General features: G+C 29.0%; 4 protein-coding genes across 4 annotated transcripts; 1 reads left to right on the top strand and 3 right to left on the bottom strand.

Moving 5' to 3' along the window:
• Nucleotides 1-446: 446 nt before the first annotated feature.
• On the bottom strand, nucleotides 447-4,321 carry LOC119670375 (probable 4-coumarate--CoA ligase 3). Its single transcript, XM_038080618.1, has 5 exons — nucleotides 4,173-4,321; nucleotides 2,291-2,498; nucleotides 2,031-2,223; nucleotides 1,842-1,964; nucleotides 447-1,781 (listed from the first exon to the last, which is right to left on the bottom strand). The coding sequence occupies exons 1-5, from the start codon at nucleotides 4,314-4,316 to the stop codon at nucleotides 821-823; spliced, it is 1,629 nt and encodes a 542-aa protein (XP_037936546.1). The 5' UTR covers nucleotides 4,317-4,321; the 3' UTR covers nucleotides 447-820.
• A 1,640-nt stretch (nucleotides 4,322-5,961) lies between these two features.
• On the bottom strand, nucleotides 5,962-7,863 carry LOC119666788 (probable 4-coumarate--CoA ligase 3). Its single transcript, XM_038076067.1, has 5 exons — nucleotides 7,720-7,863; nucleotides 7,431-7,638; nucleotides 7,171-7,363; nucleotides 6,982-7,104; nucleotides 5,962-6,919 (listed from the first exon to the last, which is right to left on the bottom strand). The coding sequence occupies exons 1-5, from the start codon at nucleotides 7,861-7,863 to the stop codon at nucleotides 5,962-5,964; spliced, it is 1,626 nt and encodes a 541-aa protein (XP_037931995.1).
• A 3,696-nt stretch (nucleotides 7,864-11,559) lies between these two features.
• Nucleotides 11,560-14,835, bottom strand: LOC119670372 (4-coumarate--CoA ligase-like 7). Its single transcript, XM_038080614.1, has 5 exons — nucleotides 14,597-14,835; nucleotides 13,160-13,367; nucleotides 12,899-13,091; nucleotides 12,643-12,762; nucleotides 11,560-12,570 (listed from the first exon to the last, which is right to left on the bottom strand). The coding sequence occupies exons 1-5, from the start codon at nucleotides 14,741-14,743 to the stop codon at nucleotides 11,568-11,570; spliced, it is 1,671 nt and encodes a 556-aa protein (XP_037936542.1). The 5' UTR covers nucleotides 14,744-14,835; the 3' UTR covers nucleotides 11,560-11,567.
• Nucleotides 14,836-17,249: 2,414 nt separating this feature from the next.
• LOC119670371 lies at nucleotides 17,250-19,523 on the top strand. Its single transcript, XM_038080613.1, has 2 exons — nucleotides 17,250-17,299; nucleotides 17,393-19,523. Exon 2 carries the CDS (start codon nucleotides 17,403-17,405, stop codon nucleotides 19,506-19,508), a length of 2,106 nt encoding a protein of 701 aa, XP_037936541.1. The 5' UTR covers nucleotides 17,250-17,299; nucleotides 17,393-17,402; the 3' UTR covers nucleotides 19,509-19,523.
• Nucleotides 19,524-19,545: the final 22 nt, after the last annotated feature.

Genomic DNA, 19,545 nt, shown 5'->3' with positions numbered 1-19,545 from the left:
AATATAAAATGTTAAAGTGTGGAGTAGGTGTCAGAAGGTCCAAATGAGAGAAAATCACAATTTCAAAAGAGCGAAATCAAAGCAATGTTGACCATTTTATTCAATTCAGCCAAAATGGTTCACAGTGAAAGTTGAAATTAATTCAAAAAGTCCAATGGTGAATGTTAAATATTGTCTATGAGTTCTACTACGTTTGTAGGTCAGAATTGAACAGACACAGCCAGAATATCGCGGAACAAATAGTTTGTTTTTATTGCACGAAAATGGATCTTTAGATCAACCACTTAATCTGTGACCAGAAATGATATTATTCTTATCGATCACCTTCGATCGATTCACCTAAATTGGTTTCGTGCGAGTTTTGGTTATTTCTCGAACTGAAATTATATATACAAGAAAATCGTTTTAAAAGCAATTCCGGTCGATAAGTAAAACAAGTTCGAAAATTTATTAAACGTTTCTAACGCTAGATATTTTATTTTAATTTGTACCTTTTTTCTAACCTTCATCGAAACTCTAGCCCAATAGACGAAAAAGTTAACTATTACAAGCTCCATAAAAAGATATAGTATAAAAAAAGACATGCGTATATTAAATATAAAAAAAATTGATAGCCCTATGCTTCAACAAGAATTAAGGAAGCAATACGTAAAATAATTTATTAAAACCCTAATAAAAAATATTATTTCATATATATCTGTATAATGTATCTATTAAATTCGATTAAGAGTAATAATATGTAGTTTGTATTTATCAAGGAATTTGTTCACATCTTTCGACTTCCAAATTGAAAATGAATATTCATATTAAACTTTAAACTTTATCTGTTAAGTTGTTTGTTCTTATACAATTCTTCACATATTTTTAATACATCCCTTCGTAAATATTTACCAGATGCTGTTTTGGGTAAACTATTCGTAAAGTAAACACCACCTCGTAAATGCTTAAAGTGAGCCATTTTCTCAGCAACATAATCGTATACTTCTGTCTCCGTTAGATCACTTCCAAGTTTTCGAACTACAGCTGCAGTAGGTAAATGAGAAGATACTATATCTGGTACACCACAAACACAAACTTCAACAACATCAGGTATTTCCATAATTATTTGTTCAATTTCGGTTGGATAAAAGTGAAAATTATTGTATTTTAAGATATCTTTTTTACGATCAACAATATATAAAATTCCATTCTCATCCATGTAACCCAAATCTCCACTATGTAACCAACCGTTTATATACATCGAATTAGTGGCTTCCATATTATTAAAATATCCACTCCATGGAAATTGTGGCCACATACATATTTCACCAATTTCACCTGGTCCTAGTTGTTTACCATCATCATCGATTATTTTTACTTTTGTGCGAGGTGTTAATTGACCAATACAACCATTACAACTATTAGGAATACCATATGCAACCGGACTCCCACATTCAGTCATGCCGTAGCCAACGAAAAATTTTGCATTGGGTACATAAGGCATGAACTTCTTTACTAATTTATAAGGAACTGCACTACCACCACAGAAATATGTCTTAAGACTAGACAAATCATAATCCTCTAGTTTAGGCGATGCTAATGACATGGCTAATTGTGAAGGAGGAGTAATAATATATGTTACTTTATATTTTTGTATTATATCAAAGAATTCTTCCGCATTATAGGGTTTATCTATAATGACACGTGTAATATTCCAAACTAAACAATTGATCTGTGTAAATAACCCGCTAGTCCAGTAAAGTGTACTATAAGAGAAGTTTATATTTTCACCTGGAGTTCGTCTAGAATATGTATAGAAATTTTTAAATTATTTTTTTTAAATATGTAGTTTATAAACATACATAGAAGAAGAGGCGTTTAAACTATTTATATGCGACATTGATACACCTTTTGGTAAACCAGTTGTACCTGAAGAACATACAATCACTGCAGTCTGATGACAACCATCTCTTAGTGTGACAGGTCTGTAAAAATATAAAAAATTTATTTTTTATTTCGATGACTAAAATAATGAAAAGAAAAATCATTACTCAAATGATGTTTTATCCGTAACTTCTTTAAATAAATTTGTTACATTTGGTACACCAACAATGTGGTCTTTGATGGTATAAATGTCGGACTCGAGATTAATTTCTTGAAAAGCTTCTTTGAGTGTTTCATAAATTCCGCCATCACAAAACAATATCTTAGGTTTTGTTATACCATAAATATGTTTAATGCCATCTAGAGAAAATATATCAAAGTAAATGTATATACTCGTTTCATTTACAAATTTTTGTTTTGTTTTTACCTTTATCAAAACTTGGATCCAATGTACTAACTATTAATCCACAAAACATTGCACCAATAAATACTGGTGCCACATAATCACTATTTGAAGCACAAATGCCAATAATATCCTGTTGCTGTAAACCCAAGTCTTTGAAATGTAAAGCGATGCATATAGACAAATTGACTATTTCCCGATTCGTATATTGTTTTCCATTATGATAACAAATCTATATATTGTATAAATAACATATTGAGACTTCAAAATTTATACTTGGTTATGTGATTTAAATAAAAGAAAATGGACAGAAAATCAAGTACAAGTTGCTGAGTCTGCAGCTAACCTGGGTAACATGAAAGATCTCTACAAGGTAACAAGATTTCTTTCCGGCAAAGGTCACTATAAAAACAAACCTATTAAAGATAAGCACGGTAAACTTCTCTCCAACTCAGATTTGCGGCTCAAGAAATGGGCTGAATACTTCAAACAGGTGCTCAACAACCCGTTGGGATTACAAGAAGATGCAGAACTTACTTCTCCATCAAACAACTTGCGTTACTTTCAAAGTGCCAATTCAGACCCACCAACGAGATCTGAATTTATCGCCGCCATAAAACTACTTAACATACAACCAACAAGGCCTCAGGCAGTAACAACGTAAATCTTGAACTATGAAAGTCAATCGAGAATTATTAGCATCTATATGGCTCACTATTCTGCAGAAAATCTGTGAAAAGGAAGTGGTAACACTTTCTTAGAATAAAGGTGTGCTCGTTAAGATTCCGAAGAAGGGTGTTGGATCTGATTGTAACAACTACCGAAATATCACGTTGCTCCCAATGCCCAGCAAAATGCTCACATCGATTTTACTATCTTGAATCTCGATAGTAAGAGAACTCCTCCGTGAAAATGAATATGGTTTTAGGCGAAATCGATCTTGTGTCAACCTAATCAATACTGTCTGCATCGTGTTCGAACAATGTAACGAATCCAGATTATCTGTTAATGCATCATTTATAGACTTTAAAAAAGCCTTTGATAGTCTGAACAGATGTTTTATATTGGCTGCCATATTGGCTAGATAAAATTTTAAGAAATTCACTTGATGGACGCCATAGTATATAGTGGACACCTTTACTCCATCTAGGAGATCTCGAATATGTGGTCACAGAAGCAGAGATCTCCAACATAATGTAGCCTAAATCGTAACGATAGCAGGCTTGGAAATAAACACGTTTTGAACGGTTACCATGTTCAGTGGATACTGTGCTGTAACAGATCCTTTGATAGCGTGATTATTTTGGCAGCGTGATTACTAGCGTAAACGGAGCAGAACAAGACGTAGTGGCTCGAATAAATAAGGCAAAGTATGCATTTTAAAACATTTGGACGTCAAATCAACTAAGCGTCAAAACAAAACTTCGAATATTTAAATCAAATGTCTTATCCGTACTTCTGTATGTGCGAAACATGGAAGTTTACTATATACATCAATTCGCGAACCTAAATTTTCATAAATTAATGTCTAAGACACATCTTCAGAATATGGTAGCCAGAACGCATCTCTCATGCGGAATTGTAGAAAAGAGCGAACATACAAAGCGTCGAGAGTGAAATCAAAAACGAAAATGGCAGTGGATCGAACATTCGTTACGCAAGTCGAATTCTTGCATAGCTAAGCAAGCCGTAAAGTGGAACCTACAAGGCAGTTGCCGGCCAGGCGCTCATTCAAGAACATGGCGAAGAACAATTGATGCCAAACATCAGTGCTACTCATGGAACGACATCTGCACGGCAGCTCCAAATAGAATACGGCTCAGAGGATTTGTTGAGGCCCTATGCTTCACTGGGAGTTAATAAAACAAAGAAGAAGATGTGATTAAATTTTAATTTAGACACATACCTGACATATGTGATCTGGTTCTTTTAATAATGCATCGAGAACAACTTTTCCAATGGAACAATCGGGACCAAATTTTGGACTCATATTAATTCCACTCCATATTTTTGTTTCTGGATCAAACGTTGTCTTTAAATATTGTTCCATTTTGATTAAATATTTTTAGTAAAAAATATGTTCAGCACTATTCCATGAAGTGCAACTAACTACTTTTTTAATGGCAAAAATGGTTTTATATAGTTTTCAAACTTTTTAAAGATAAGATATAGAAGATAAATATTGGCAAAAACTATTAATATGTAATACAAATGTCATTACGTATTAAAGCTATTTTAATAAAAAAAGAAGGCAAGTTTTTATTTACAATGCTTTTAAAGGTTAATTTTGTTTGTTTATAAAAATTTTAAAAATACTCAGTTATCGCTGATAAAACATAATGAATATCAAAAACGTTAAATAGTTATGAATCTGATAAACGAAATTAAAAAACATAATATGAATGAAATAAATTTCATTCTTACTAAGAGAAAATATAATCACCTAATATTACTTTGCGAAAAGAAGTTATCTCTTTCATAAATTTTGATTTAAGATAATATATTCTATTAAGATAAAAAAGTTTAATCAAAAAGTGTTTAATCAAAAAAATAGAAGCATTATTAACCAAATTTATAATGAAATAAGGTCTAACACTGATATCACAGCTACACCTGACAAGTAAATCTTTAAATCCAGTAATCTAATTTGATTATATGTTATATGATATATATGGTAATGATATAAATATTTTATTTATTGTTTATAACGATAACAACTTGAAAGCATCCTTATATCATAATTATATAGCTTCTCTGTCGATAAATTGTTTTTAATAATGCCACTCTTCAATAAAGTATTTAATAACTTTTTTCAATCTTGACCTGAAGAATAGTGAAAGTCTTATATTTTTTTAAAAATACATTTTAGGAACTACGTACCGTGTAGTAAGATTTTGTGAACCTGTAGAGATAGAGATATTAAAATACAATTTTCCATATATATAGTTTTTGAGATGCCATTTCTTTAAAATGTATTTACCGAATTTTCGCTTCCAAATTTGGATCCAAGCATTGTCAATATTTCCATTTTTTTGAATATTTCAAAAACTATAATAGGTAAACAACTATATCACTAAGGTTCGAAAAGTTTGCGCTTATCTCCACCCCCATTCTAAATTTTTCAAAAAAATTTTTTATTATTTATTACATTTATAAAAATTGAACTCCTAACAAAAAAAGGGAGAGATCCACCCACTAATTTTTAAGTTATTTGTAATTTTATGAAATTGAGTTTTCACTAAAAATTATGATTTTTTATGTTTTTGAAACATTTAGATATAGTTATTAATTACATGCAAAAAAAAATTAATTTAAATTAACAGTAAATACGTAATGGCATACGTAAAAATGTAAAAAAAATCAACCATTTATTTATGAACTTTTGCACTTCTATCTGATATACCCAAAAAATATATCCGAGGTTTCCCAAAAAACTATTCTTACTAATATTCTAAACAAAACACTGTCGATCGTACTCTATTTTTCATACTATTTATTTTTTTACTATTTATATTCTCTTTAAAGTTATAATAAAGAATCAATTAAATTTTTCCGAAGCTTGGATGGCAATAACATGGATTGTAATAAATTATTTATTTTCTCCATTTATGATTTTTTGTTACAAATTATTACAAAATTTATTCACAAATTCGAGTGTTTAAATGAAAATAAATATTCATTTTAAACTTTAAACTTTATCTGTTAAGTTGTTTGTTCTTATACAATTCTTCACATATTTTTAATACATCCCTTCGTAAATATTTACCAGATGCTGTTTTTGGTAAACTATTCATAAAGTAAACACCACCTCGTAAATGCTTAAAGTGAGCCATTTTCTCAGCAACATAATCGTATACTTCTGTCTCCGTTAGATCACTTCCAGGTTTTCGAACTACAGCTGCAGTAGGTAAATGAGTAGATACTATATCTGGTATACCACAAACACAAACTTCAACAACATCAGGTATTTCCATAATTATTTGTTCAATTTCGGTTGGATAAAAGTGAAAATTATTATATTTTAAGATATCTTTTTTACGATCAACGACAAATAAATATCCATTTTCATCCATATAACCTAAATCTCCACTATGTAACCAACCGTTTATATACATCGAGTTAGTGGCTTCCATATTATTAAAATATCCACTCCATGGAAATTGTGACCACATACATATTTCACCAATTTCAACTGGTCCTAGTTGTTTACCATCATCATCGATTATTTTTACTTTTGAGCGAGGTGTTAATTGACCAATACAACCATTAGGTGTAGGGATACCACATGCAACCGGACTCCCACATTCAGTCATGCCGTAGCCAACGAAAAATTTTGCATTGGGTACATAAGGCATGAAGTTCTTTACTAATTTATAAGGAACTGCACTACCACCACAGAAATATGTCTTTAGACTAGACAAATCATAATCCTTTAGTTTAGGCGATGCTAATGACATGGCTAATTGTGAAGGAGGAGTATTAATATATGTTACTTTATATTTTTGTATTATATCAAAGAATTCTTTCGCATTATAGGGTTTATCTATAATGACACGTGTAATATTCCCAACTAAACAATTGATCTGTGTAAATAGCCCGCTAGCCCAGTAAAGTGTACTATAAGAGAAGTTTATATTTTCACCTGGAGTTTGTCTAGAATATATATAGAAATTTTTAAATTATTTTTTTTTTAAATATGTAGTTTATAAACATACATAGAAGAAGAGGCGTTTAAAGTATTTATATGCGACATTGATACACCTTTTGGTAAACCAGTTGTACCTGAAGAACATACAATCACTGCAGTCTGATGACAACCATCTCTTAGTGTGACAGGTCTGTAAAAATATAAAAAATTTATTTTTTATTTCGATGACTAAAATAATGAAAAGATAAAACATTACTCAAATGATGTTTTATCCGTAACTTCTTTAAATAAATTTGTTACATTTGGTACACCAACAATGTGGTCTTTGATGGTATAAATGTCGGACTCGAGATTAATTTCTTGAAAAGCTTCCTTGAGTGTTTCATAAATTCCGCCATCACAAAACAATATCTTAGGTTTTGTTATACCATAAATATGTTTAATGCCATCTAGAGAAAATACATCAAAGTAAATGTATATACTCGCTTCATTTACAAATTTTTGTTTTGTTGTTACCTTTATCAAAACTTGGATCCAATGTACTAACTATTAATCCACAAAACATTGCACCAATAAATATTGGTGCCACATAATCACTATTTGAAGCGCAAATGCCAATAATATCCTGTTGCTGTAAACCCAAGTCTTTGAAATGTAAAGCGATGCATATAGACAAATTGACTATTTCCCGATTAGTATATTCTTTTCCATTATGATAACAAATCTATATTTTGTATAAAAACACATATTTAGACTTCAAAGTTTATACTTGGTTGTGTAATTAAATTTTAATATAGACACATGCCTGACATATGTGGTCTGGTTCTTTTAATAATGCATCGAGAACAACTTTTCCAATGGAACAATCGGGACCAAATTTTGGACTCATATTAATTCCACTCCATATTTTTGTTTCTGGATCAAACGTTGTCTTTAAATATTGTTCCATTTTGATTAAATATTTTCAGTAAAAAATATGTTCAGCACTATTCCATGAAGTGCAACTAACTACTTTTTTAATGGCAAAAATGGTTTTATATAGTTTTCAAACTTTTTGAAGATAAGATATAAAGAACTTAAAAGTACAAAAATATTGCCAAAAACTATTAATAATACAAATGTGATTATTAAAGCGTATTAAAGCTATTTTAATAAAAAAGAAGGCAAGTTTTTTATCTACAATGCTTTTAAAGGTTAATTTTGTTTATTTATAACAATTTTAAAAACACTCAGTTATCGCTGATAAAACATAATGTTGATATTCAAACGTTAAATAGTTATGAATCTGATAAACAAAATTAAAAAACATAATATGAATGAAATAAATTTCATTCTTACTAAGGGAAAATATAATCACCTCATATTACTTTGCGAAAAGAAGTTATCTCTTTCATAAATTTTGATTTAAGATAATATATTGTATTAAGATAAAAAATTCTATTAAGATATATAATAGATAAAGTTCATAAAGTTTAATCATAAAGTAATCAAAAAAATAGAAGCATTATTAACCAAATTTAAAATAAAATAAGGTCTAACACTGATATCACAGCTACATCTGACAAGTAAATCTTTAAATCCAGTAATCTAAATTCGATTATATATGATAATGATATAAATATTTTATTTAGTATTTATAACGATTATTTAATATATTATTTAATATATAACTGAAAAAATCTTATAAAATATAAGAAACGGTAAAATCTACTATATCTAATTAAGATCTAATTGGTCCACTGTTAACTTATATCATTATCATACGATTCAAGAAAGTTGTTTATATATTAATATTAAGGAATATTATTAATTAATATTTACTTACTTATTTATTAATTAATCCGCACTTTTCAGTTCAAATTTGAAAATTTATAATATTGTATTTAAAATTAAATTAAATATTTATAAACAGATGAATGGTCCATTTTACAGATTTTTATTTTTTATTCATATACGACTGATCTAAAGTCGTGATTTAGCAAAGAAACACTCTAAGTTATTCCAATCGAAATAGTTAGACAGATCTAAAACTGTTGCGCTAACTCAGAAAGCTTGGAGCCATTTTAATCTAAATATAGCAAATTATTACTTAAATATATAACAAGATGATAACATTAACAAATAAAGGTATAACCAACTATATATTGGATGCGTAGACGGCAATCATTTTAGATTGTTTGATGTTTTTTTTAAATATGAATAAAATTGTTTGGATTACAGTTTTTGTTGTGCTATGCAACGTGAATTGATAAGAATTCAATCTTATATTTTCATATTATTTGGTCCATGATCATTATCTGTCAGTACCTAATTTGTGAGACATCTTTCATAACCATTAATTAACCTGATTAGTCTGATTACCCTTTTATAGTTTGTTTATGTTTCATAAATAATTTAGTTTAATAAATTACGTTTCTTTGTAAAATAATTTAAAGTGTTAATGTAATTTTATACATTTTAATATGAATGATATAATTTTAAAATTTGTTTAAAACTATTTTTAGTTATATCACAAATTTATTATATACCAACAGACTTGATTTATATCAACATATTTCTTTTTCATTTTTATTTTAAAAGTCCAACCCCAACTATTTGCACAATTTTCAATCACTTTAGATGTTCAAATCAAATTCTTTTCTTTTAATTTAAATATGTTTCTTCCAACAAAATTCTATATCTACCATCATGACGAGAAACTTGGCAGTATTTGAATATGGTATTTTCAAACCCTATAAGCCAATTTTATTTGTGAAGTCTGCGTGTAGTTTTTTACTTTTGTTAAATATAACATGATATTACATACATAATAATGTTAAGTACTTCTACCTAAGAAAATATTTTTAATATTATAATTACATTCTTGACTTCATATATATTCTATTTAATAAGAGTCAACACTTATATATGCTTGGTAGGAACTCACAACACTACGAATGCTGTGCCATAAAAAATTTCTTCATTCTTCCCATCAAACCACTCATACGATCCCACTATCACCTTTCTGTACTATATTCCAAACATTTAATAATGATATATTGGAATATTAACTATAAAATGAATTAAAAAATGTGTCTCATGGAATATTCTAATAATTCTAGCTAATACACTTAAGATATATATAATGTATTACTTAAAGGCATTAAAGTTTTATCAAATAATATCATATTAGAAGTAGTATAAAGTTTAAGAATGTTGTTAAAAATATGGTATTGATACTCCCTCTATGTCAGTTATTAAAACTGGTCTCTGAGACAAGGTGAATATATGTGCGCAACTACAGCATATAATGATCTAGTTCGATCAATGTATCAAAAATTTTAAAACCCTGTATTTATTGTTATTTATATTAAAAAAAATTAAACATCGCAGGAAATGGAATCTATTGTTCTATCTCTATATAAAATCTCCTATGCTAACCTAGATCAATTAAAGCACCTAACAATATTCCTGTTTCCAAATTCTAGAACTCATTTGATTAATGAATGCGATAACTAATACTGGTTTTCATAGATATATAGAAATAAGAACTGAATTTTTTACTTTTTGCAAGTTATTTCTCTTGTTAAGAACATTTTTATCAGTTCGTAACTGCCGAAAATTATGCGTCATATTACGAGTTCAATAGCGTTTATGGTTCTTTAATAATAATTAGACTAAATAACAGAACATAATCACACTCTGAGAAAATCAGTAGATAAATTTTGGATACTACATTATAATCGAACTCGCAAGGACCCCGTTGACAAGGATGTTGTTAAATATAATTTACAAGTAAGACATATTTTATAGTGTGAGTCACTACCTAATTTTAAATGTAATTGATCTTGAATGAAATTATTTTAAATTTATCAAATAAAACCTATAGCAAGATATAGCATACATTCTAATGGTGTTTCGTGGTCCGAAGCTTGTAAGACGGTAGATGATATACTACAATGAATCTGACTTACAGGCAAATTGTTGACAAAGTAATGTCGAATATGCCATACCCAAGGAATAATTATATTCAAAATATTATCCAACTATGTTGGGTTAAGAATAAGAATCTCACTTGCAGGCGAATTGTTAAAGAAGTAATGTCCAAAATACCATACCCAAGGAATAATTATATACAACATATGTTATTGGGTTAAGTATAATCACTGAAGCCCTAAGAAAAGAATGCATAGCAATAGAACGATTATATGGTTTTCATTAATCTGGAATAATATAATTGCAGAAATATTTTAAATAAGATTAAACATTATTTATATTCCTGGAATCTTCTTTATTAACGATATCTTCGGAAAAATACACTAAATAACAAAAATATTCTAAATGATAAATATTAGCTTTGATTGAAAGAAGTCTCTGTCTTAGATTGAAAGACATCTCTGTCTCAGTACCAGTTGAAGACGACCTTCACTAATAACTGGTTGCAATATAGTTCCTTATTAAGTTTTCTATATAATGTTAATAAGATTCAATGCCTCTATTTTCGTTTTCTCCGCAAAACGGACTAGTAAACAAACGAAAAGAATAATACAATTTAAAAATCAAACTATTATTTTCTTGCATTTTGACTTATATTTATTTTAACTTATCGGATCTAAATACATAAAAGTTTATATCAGTAATTATTCTTATTTGATAAATTTAAGTTTATTAATATTAAGCTTTAATGCTTTTCTCAAATTCACAAAAATCTTTATTATTACTTTGATGTACTGCAGCATTATGCAGTTCTTCACAAATTTCTGTAATTTTCCGACGAATATTTTTACCAGATGCTGTTTTTGACAATTCATCCATAAAATAAACACCACCACGTAAATGTTTAAAATGTGCCATTTTTTTCGCAACATAATCGTACACTTCCTGTTCTGTCAAATGACTATTAGGTTTCTTCACAATAGCAGCTGCGGGTAAATGCGAAGATACAATGTCTGGTATACCACAAACACATACTTCACAAACATCTTCTATTTCCGCAATTATACTTTCAATTTCTGTTGGAAAGAAATGAAAATTATTATATTTCAAAATATCCTTCTTGCGATCCACAATAAAGAGATTTCCATTTTCCGACATATAACCCATATCTCCGCTATATATCCAACCATCTTTTGTATAAATAGCATCCGTCGCATCTTGATTATTATAGTATCCTTTCCATGAGAACTGTGTTCTTATACATAATTCTCCAACTTCACCAGGAGGTAAAGACATACCTGCATCATCGATAATCTTTAGTTTGCAGTTGACGGCAACTTGTCCAGTTGTACCATTCGATGATACCTTTCCCAATGCTATGCAACCGCATACTTCACTCATACCATAACCTGAAAGCAACACAGCATTTGGAATATGCAATTTTATTTTATCTACTAAACTGTAGGGTAATGCACTACCACCACATAAATAGGTCTCCAAACTGGATAGATCGTAGTTTTTAATATTTTCAGAAGCTACAGCCATAGCTAGTTGCGATGGTGGTGTAAATAGAAAATTAATTTTATATTTTTGTACAATGTCGAAGAAATGTTCAACATTAAAGGGTTTGTTGGAAATTACACGAGTTGCGTTTCGTAAAGTGCCAACGATAAGAAACAGCAATCCAGAGACCCAGTAAAGTGTGCTGAAGGATAAAATTCGATCATTTTGATCTAATTTACTGTAAGTGCAAAAAATAATTATATTCATTAAAATACGTAATAGTGGAAGTAAAAGATATTAGAACACTTACATAAATAACCCATTCAAAATGCTCTCGTGTGACATGCAAACACCTTTCGGTAGACCGGTAGTTCCAGATGAACATAAGATCGCTGCTGTCTGCGTTAGGCCATATAAGAGAGGTTCAGGTCTAAAAAAATAAAATAATAAAAATTCTAATGGTGACCCAAAATCTTTTTTTATATTAATATTATATATATGAATATTATATATTTTTATATGTATATATAAATTAATATATTAATTTATATTATATTATTTATTACTTGTAAGTGTGTTCAGTGCCTGTATTTTGCAAAAATTCAGTTATTTCTGATACTCCTTCAATGTGATCAGTTAACGTGTAAATAGTAGCCTTTAGTCCAGATTCATCGAAAGCTGCTTTTACTTTTTGAAATATTTCACCATCACAAAACATCATTTTCGGTTTAGTAATCGAAAATATATGTTTAATACCATCTGTAAAGTAATTCAATAAAAAATAGTGAGTATGATTATAACATATAGCATGAAATAATTCTTCTTACCCTTATCAAAACTGGGATCCAATGTATTAACTGTTAGACCACATAGCATAGCACCAAAAAATAGAGGACCTACAAAATCACTATTGGATGCACAGATGCCAATCACATCACATTGCTGGACTTGTAATTTTTGAAAATGTTGAGCCACACGAATTGTTAAGAGTTCAAGTTCCTTGTTTGTATAAGATTTACCATTATGGTAAGAAATCTATGTAAATAAAATAAAAATAACAAAAATTTTTAAATATGTTAATATATAAAGCAAATGTGGTGAAAATAAACATACTTCCAATGATAATATGGAACGAGGAAACAATGTCAAGACATCAATATTTATATTTCATTTTTATATTTCTTTAATATATAAAAATGAATAAAAAATTCGAAATCGAAAACAATATATAATATGTAAATATTTAAAATTAAATTAATTCGAGTTAACATAATCACAAAGTTAATACGGAACTAGGAAACGATTTCAAGATATAAATATTTTTTTAATAAAATAAAATTTTAATTTTTAAAATAAATAAAAATTTCGAAACAGTCCGAATTCGGAGCCAATTAATTCGAATAATTAATTCCATAAGACTACATAAATTTTACGTAGCAATTAAAAAGAGGGCTTTATAAAGTGTATTATAAAATATATCTTAATAAAAATATATAATTTAGATATATGCAACAATTTTTGCCAAATACCCATCATCAGTGGTCATAGAGCCATTTATTATATTTAATTATTCGTAAATAGTTTTTTAAGGGTGGAAGTACCAAGGATTGAATTCGTGCTCTGCCAAATTTAAAGCTCAGAGTCAGCATTCATTAGTCAACTGATCCAAAGCCGTATTTGACAGTTGTCGCAATTAATTAGAAAATTCACTTGCTGTGTTATACTAGAATTAATCTTATTTTTTTTTTTTTTTAATTGTTAAATTTTAACTGCACTTCAAATTGTAATTTATTTGGACAGAATAAATTTTTTACTTATTTATTATTAACTTCATTGTACTTTAAAAAAAATTATAAAAATTTTTAATAAACACAAAATTCTTAATCCATGATTATCCTTCAAAATGCAGGTTTTTTTTATTAACTTGAATTATCTTTGATTTTCTTTTAAAATATAATTTATTAAACATTTTATAAAAAATCTTGATCAAATTTATCCTTCAAATGGAATTTTTTGAAATTATTTATATAGAAGCAAGATTCTTTATCCTTGATTATCGAACACTTGTGATGAACTTGTAATGAACGGACTTGTAAATGTCCGGCACTTTAAATAATTCTTTAAAATTCCTAGATAATCACAAAATTCTTTGAGTTATAAGGATATTAAAGGATATAATACACAAAATTAGAAAAAATTTTTAAAAATTTACAAAATAACACAGGATCAAAATAGGATGAAGAAGAAATTATTAATTTACATACCTGTCCAATTTGTTCTGGATATTTTTGTAATGCTTCAAGTGCTGCTAAACCAATCGAGTATTCTGGTCCGTAAGGCAACTGCATTGGTGGACCACTCCAAACTTTAGTTACATGGTCATAACTTGACTTGCAAGGATAAGTATGCATACTTGTTGATATTTCTTCTGATTTTTTCTAAGCAAATATGTTAATATGTAATATTCGGACACACAGTATTTGAACTGTTACAACCAAACTATTTTTTAAAACTAAAGTAGCTATTAAAGGTTGAAGCAATTTATAGAAATTTTCAACTGATAACAACCTAGGGAGAGATTTACGTATATATGTATATATATGTTATATTGAAATTGTTAAACATATACTTGCATCTCACGTTCCTAAGTGAAACTGAAAGTCATCATATAATCATTATATCTCGTATTACAATGCACTTTGAAATGTGTATTAAGCACATTTTAATAATAAAAATACTTACATATATTATTTACGTTTTCAATATATAAAAAATAATTTATTTTAATGTATATATAGGTAAAAATATTTTTTTAAGTCGCACAGGCACCTGCAGCAGTGATTTTTAGTTAGAGGTTAGAAGGTCATAACTTAAAACTAAATACTAAATGTGTAATTAGAGAATATTCTAAGAAGAGGACTAAGAGGATAAAAGAAGACTGATCTATTCCAAGAATATTTTTTATATACTTTGATTTTATTTTAATACCTACCAATTTGCAATATCGTATACCATATATTAAAAAAAGTTGTATTTTAGGTAAAACAGTTCCCTAAGAACTGTGTAGCAAACACAGTACCAGTGTCTTCATCTCACATATAGATTAGCACAAAAGATATGGTACGTCATAAGTGCGTCACAAGAATGTGATTTCAAAAAAGCTGTTTTTATTATAATAATATTCAATAAGATTACTTTCATTTTCTTCTTGTTAAGAAATCTGTTTTTGTGAAATGACTAGCGAAAATATTACTTTATTGAATATGTTTTAAATAAAATTATTTATAATTGTATGTATTGGGTGTATTGAATTATATATGTATGGGTTTAAAATTTTCTATTAGTTCTTACTTTGTACATATTAATAAGTTGTTCTTAGTCCAATGTCGCAATTTTCAATCTTCTTAATAAAAATAAATAAAAAAAGAATTAATTTCAGATCATAATGCAGAGCTCTTCAAAGCACGGCCAACGGGCCAGATGCGGCCCGCTACATGTTTCTGATCTACCACAGTTACGCAAATTTTCCTTTGATATATTTTGGTAAAAGTAGTTTATTTTATTTTTATGGTATCCCAAAAAAATGAATTCAAATGAATAAATTTAAATAAATAAAACTAAATTTAACATTTTCATCGTATTTTTATTGTTCCTCAAAAAAAACCATGGATGTAAGTACTAGTTTTTGCGACAATGACCCCCGATCGTATCTAGTCTGGAAAGCCCTGTTCTAATGTATGTAGTAATTTTCATAAGATATATCAAAATTTATATGTATTCCGACCATTAGTTTACAATTTACAGTTGTGTTTATCTAACACTTGTTATGTTTCAATAAGAGTAGATAGACAAAAAAAAATCTATTGACAAAAATAGATACTATAAATAGATACTAAGTCTATCGACTTATAAAAGTACCTGAATTGATGAACATATCAAGTAACTGTAGGACTGACATTCTTACCAAAACAAGTACGCTGCTCTCTGAAATGTATGCCCCGCACATATTTTCTTATATATATAAATATACATATTTGTATGCATATATATAGATAATTACTTAATTTAATTATAATAGTTAGTCAACGTTTAAGAAGCTATTAGAAAATAATTTGCAGTACTAATTAAGAATAATATACGACATAGAGTTATCTTAAGTTAAGAAAGAACGGGGTACTAGCTCCCACTTGAGCAGAGTACTGCGACCATGATTGATCTTTTGTGCTACAACAAACCTTAACTGAATCCTAACTGAAACAGAGGACATTCCGCCTTCCGGATGAAGGCTGAAATGTCGGCCGTTGAGGACATCCTAATGTCGGAAGGGAAGAACAAATTCCCGACCCAGTGACCTCCTCCTGGCCCAGATCAAGGCTGGGCAGTCACATAGAATGTGGCTGGTTAATAAATATTATTTGTGTTCGTAAATCACAAATATACTGAATTAAGTGCCAAATCAGAATAATTTTAATTGATATTTATTTAATTTATTCAAACATTTTTTAAATATATATTATACCATTTATTTAACATTACTAATTATCAAAATTTTTTAAAAGAGTATACAATTAAAAGTTTTAATTTTAAATACAATTTCTAAATATAAATTTGTGCAATCGAATATTAAAAACTCAATAGAACGAAAATAAATTTGCACACAGTAATTAATTCTTCAATCTTAAAAAAAAATTTTTCTTAATAAATACGAAGTAAATATAATAGAATATCTTTTTAATAGACGCTTTACTAAGTAAACAATATTTTGACTACAACTTATTCAAATTAATTTTTAAACTTATTTTATTAATTTGAAATGAATTTTTAATAACTGTAACCTCTTCATGTCAATCTATCGATAATTCCGTATAATGTTATCAATTGTTCGATGAAAAATAGTATGATTTTTATAAAAAAAAGTATTCAAATTCTTGACGTTGCAGTACTATAAACATGAGGGGAATTTGATTGTATATATTTTAAATGTTTGCGTGCCTTTTGTTTGTTTTATTTTTTCTATATTTTGTTATTAATTATTAATTAACTGTGATTCATTTTTATAGTACATATAAAATGTTCCTGAAAACTGGCAATGCATTTTTAAATATTATGCGGAAACGCTCAACGACAGTTAATGCATTTAAAAAGCTGATCGACATTCATCCGCAAGTACAATATTCGCTAGATAAATGTAAGCCAATTGTAGCATTAGAATCTACAATCATCACACATGGCATGCCATTTCCACAAAATTTCGATACAGCACTTGAAGTAGAAGAGTTAGTACGAGCTAATGGTGCAGTACCGGCAACGATTGCCATTATTGACGGACGTATAAAAGTCGGTTTAAATAATACCGATTTAGCAAAGTTAGCTGCAAAAAAACAAAATGAAGTTATTAAATGCTCCAGACGTGATTTGCCGTTTGTAATATCTCAACAGAAATGCGGTGGTACGACAGTTGCTGCAACTATGATTATCGCACACATGACAGGCATCAAAGTTTTTGCTACAGGAGGCGTTGGTGGTGTACACCGTGATGGGCATATATCAATGGATATTTCAGCTGATTTAATTGAACTCGGTCGTACGCCTGTGGCAGTCATTTGCAGTGGTGTAAAGTCAATTTTAGATATACCACGAACATTAGAGTATCTTGAAACACAAGGCGTGTGTGTGGCAGCATATCAAAATTATGGCATTTTTCCAGATTTCTATACACGTGATAGTGGTTGTAAAGCGCCATATAATTTAGAAAACCCGGCTGAAGCTGCTTATCTAATAAAATGTCTATATGATTTGGATTTAAATAGCGGAATCTTAATTGGTGTACCAATCCCAGAAAAATATTCAGCAAATAAAGGTCAAATTACCTTAGCAATAGAAGAGGCTTATAAGAAAGCTGAACAGCAAGATGTAAATGGTAAACAAGTAACGCCATTTTTATTGGAAGCTATAAGTAAAATCACCGAAGGAAAAAGTTTAAATGCTAACATGGCTCTTATTAAAAACAATGCCACTGTTGGCGCTCAAATTGCAGTTGAATTATGTAAAGATAATATATATAAAGATATATATCTCCAAACAGAAAAAATGCATAAAGCTCCTTTGATAATTGGCGCTTCCATTTTGGATCTCTCATTAACTATGAACGATGAGATCCCAACTGTATTGAATGGTGCTACATATCAAATACAAACTAAGCAATCTGCCGGCGGTGTCGGACGTAATCTTGCTGAGGGTATATTTAAGTTACATGGCGAGGCTAATTTTATATCTGTTGTTGGCAATGATGAACTGGGTAAAAGTCTCTATAAACTAATACCTAAACCATTGCAACAAAGTGTTGAAATTGATAATACAAACAACACTTCTCTATGCTCTGTGATCTTTGATAAAAGCGGAGACTGTAAGCTTATTTTGGGTAACATGGATATACATAAGAGCATCACACCAGAACTAGTTATGCAACAAGAGCAAGTATTTCAAAAAGCGCCCCTTATTATAATGGATGGGAATCTGTCAGTGCAGACAATGGAATGTGTTTTGGAGCTGGCTTCCAAACACCAACGTCCAGTTTTTTTTGAACCTACAGATATGCGTATCGCTGCTAAACCATTTACGTTGCCAAATGATTTAACGAAACAAATTAAAATAATTTCACCAAATATATTCGAGCTAAAGGCAATATTTGAAACTATTACAAATACAGATTTAGTGCTAGAGAAAGATATATTGCAAAATAAAAATTTATTATTAAATATAACCAAAGACATGTTGTTAAAAATACAAGATAACTTTGACTGTGTCATCGTTACATTAAGTGAACATGGCATACTATTAAGCTTACGTGGTGGACATGAAAAGCAATTATTTGACACAAATAATTTCAAATATATTTCGAATTCTGACGATAAGCATTCAGTGTGTTATTATCCTGCTCCCGTTGTTCAAAGTGTGAAGAATGTTTCTGGTGCTGGCGATAGTTTCTCTAGCGGTTTTATTACTGGACTCTTAAGAGGTTATAAAGTTGAACAATGTGTAATATTGGGCTTCATGGCTGCCGAAAGAGCATTACAGTCATACTCAGCAGTACCTGAAAACTACTTTGCCAATAAGAATGAAGAATCTAAAATTTTTCTGCAGACAGTTAAGGAAATTCAAAAGGAAAATATATAGGTTTTATTATAACATGACAAAATAAAACTTGTTTTTA

This window comes from Teleopsis dalmanni, chromosome 1 (genome assembly GCF_002237135.1).
Source record: "Teleopsis dalmanni isolate 2A chromosome 1, ASM223713v2, whole genome shotgun sequence".
NCBI classification, from domain to species: Eukaryota; Metazoa; Arthropoda; class Insecta; order Diptera; family Diopsidae; genus Teleopsis; species Teleopsis dalmanni.
Note: the sequence above shows the minus strand (reverse complement) of the source record. Positions and strands in the feature narration are given on the sequence as shown.

What these genes read in the sequence shown, in the direction of transcription:
- LOC119670375 (XM_038080618.1), bottom strand. Translation starts at nt 4,316, where the DNA reads ATGGAACAATATTTAAAGACAACGTTTGATCCAGAAACAAAAATATGG. An exon ending in ACGGATAAAACATCATTTGA is followed by an intron (nt 1,965 to 2,030) that starts GTAATGATTTTT and finishes ATATTTTTACAG; the next exon opens with ACCTGTCACACTAAGAGATG. An exon ending in TTAAACGCCTCTTCTTCTAT is followed by an intron (nt 1,782 to 1,841) that starts GTATGTTTATAA and finishes TACATATTCTAG; the next exon opens with ACGAACTCCAGGTGAAAATA.
- LOC119666788 (XM_038076067.1), bottom strand. Translation starts at nt 7,863, where the DNA reads ATGGAACAATATTTAAAGACAACGTTTGATCCAGAAACAAAAATATGG. An exon ending in GGATCCAAGTTTTGATAAAG is followed by an intron (nt 7,364 to 7,430) that starts GTAACAACAAAA and finishes TATTTTCTCTAG; the next exon opens with ATGGCATTAAACATATTTAT. An exon ending in TTAAACGCCTCTTCTTCTAT is followed by an intron (nt 6,920 to 6,981) that starts GTATGTTTATAA and finishes TATATATTCTAG; the next exon opens with ACAAACTCCAGGTGAAAATA.
- LOC119670372 (XM_038080614.1), bottom strand. Translation starts at nt 14,743, where the DNA reads ATGCATACTTATCCTTGCAAGTCAAGTTATGACCATGTAACTAAAGTT. An exon ending in ATCCAGAACAAATTGGACAG is followed by an intron (nt 13,368 to 14,596) that starts GTATGTAAATTA and finishes TTATTTACATAG; the next exon opens with ATTTCTTACCATAATGGTAA. An exon ending in GGATCCCAGTTTTGATAAGG is followed by an intron (nt 13,092 to 13,159) that starts GTAAGAAGAATT and finishes ATTACTTTACAG; the next exon opens with ATGGTATTAAACATATATTT.
- LOC119670371 (XM_038080613.1), top strand. Translation starts at nt 17,403, where the DNA reads ATGTTCCTGAAAACTGGCAATGCATTTTTAAATATTATGCGGAAACGC.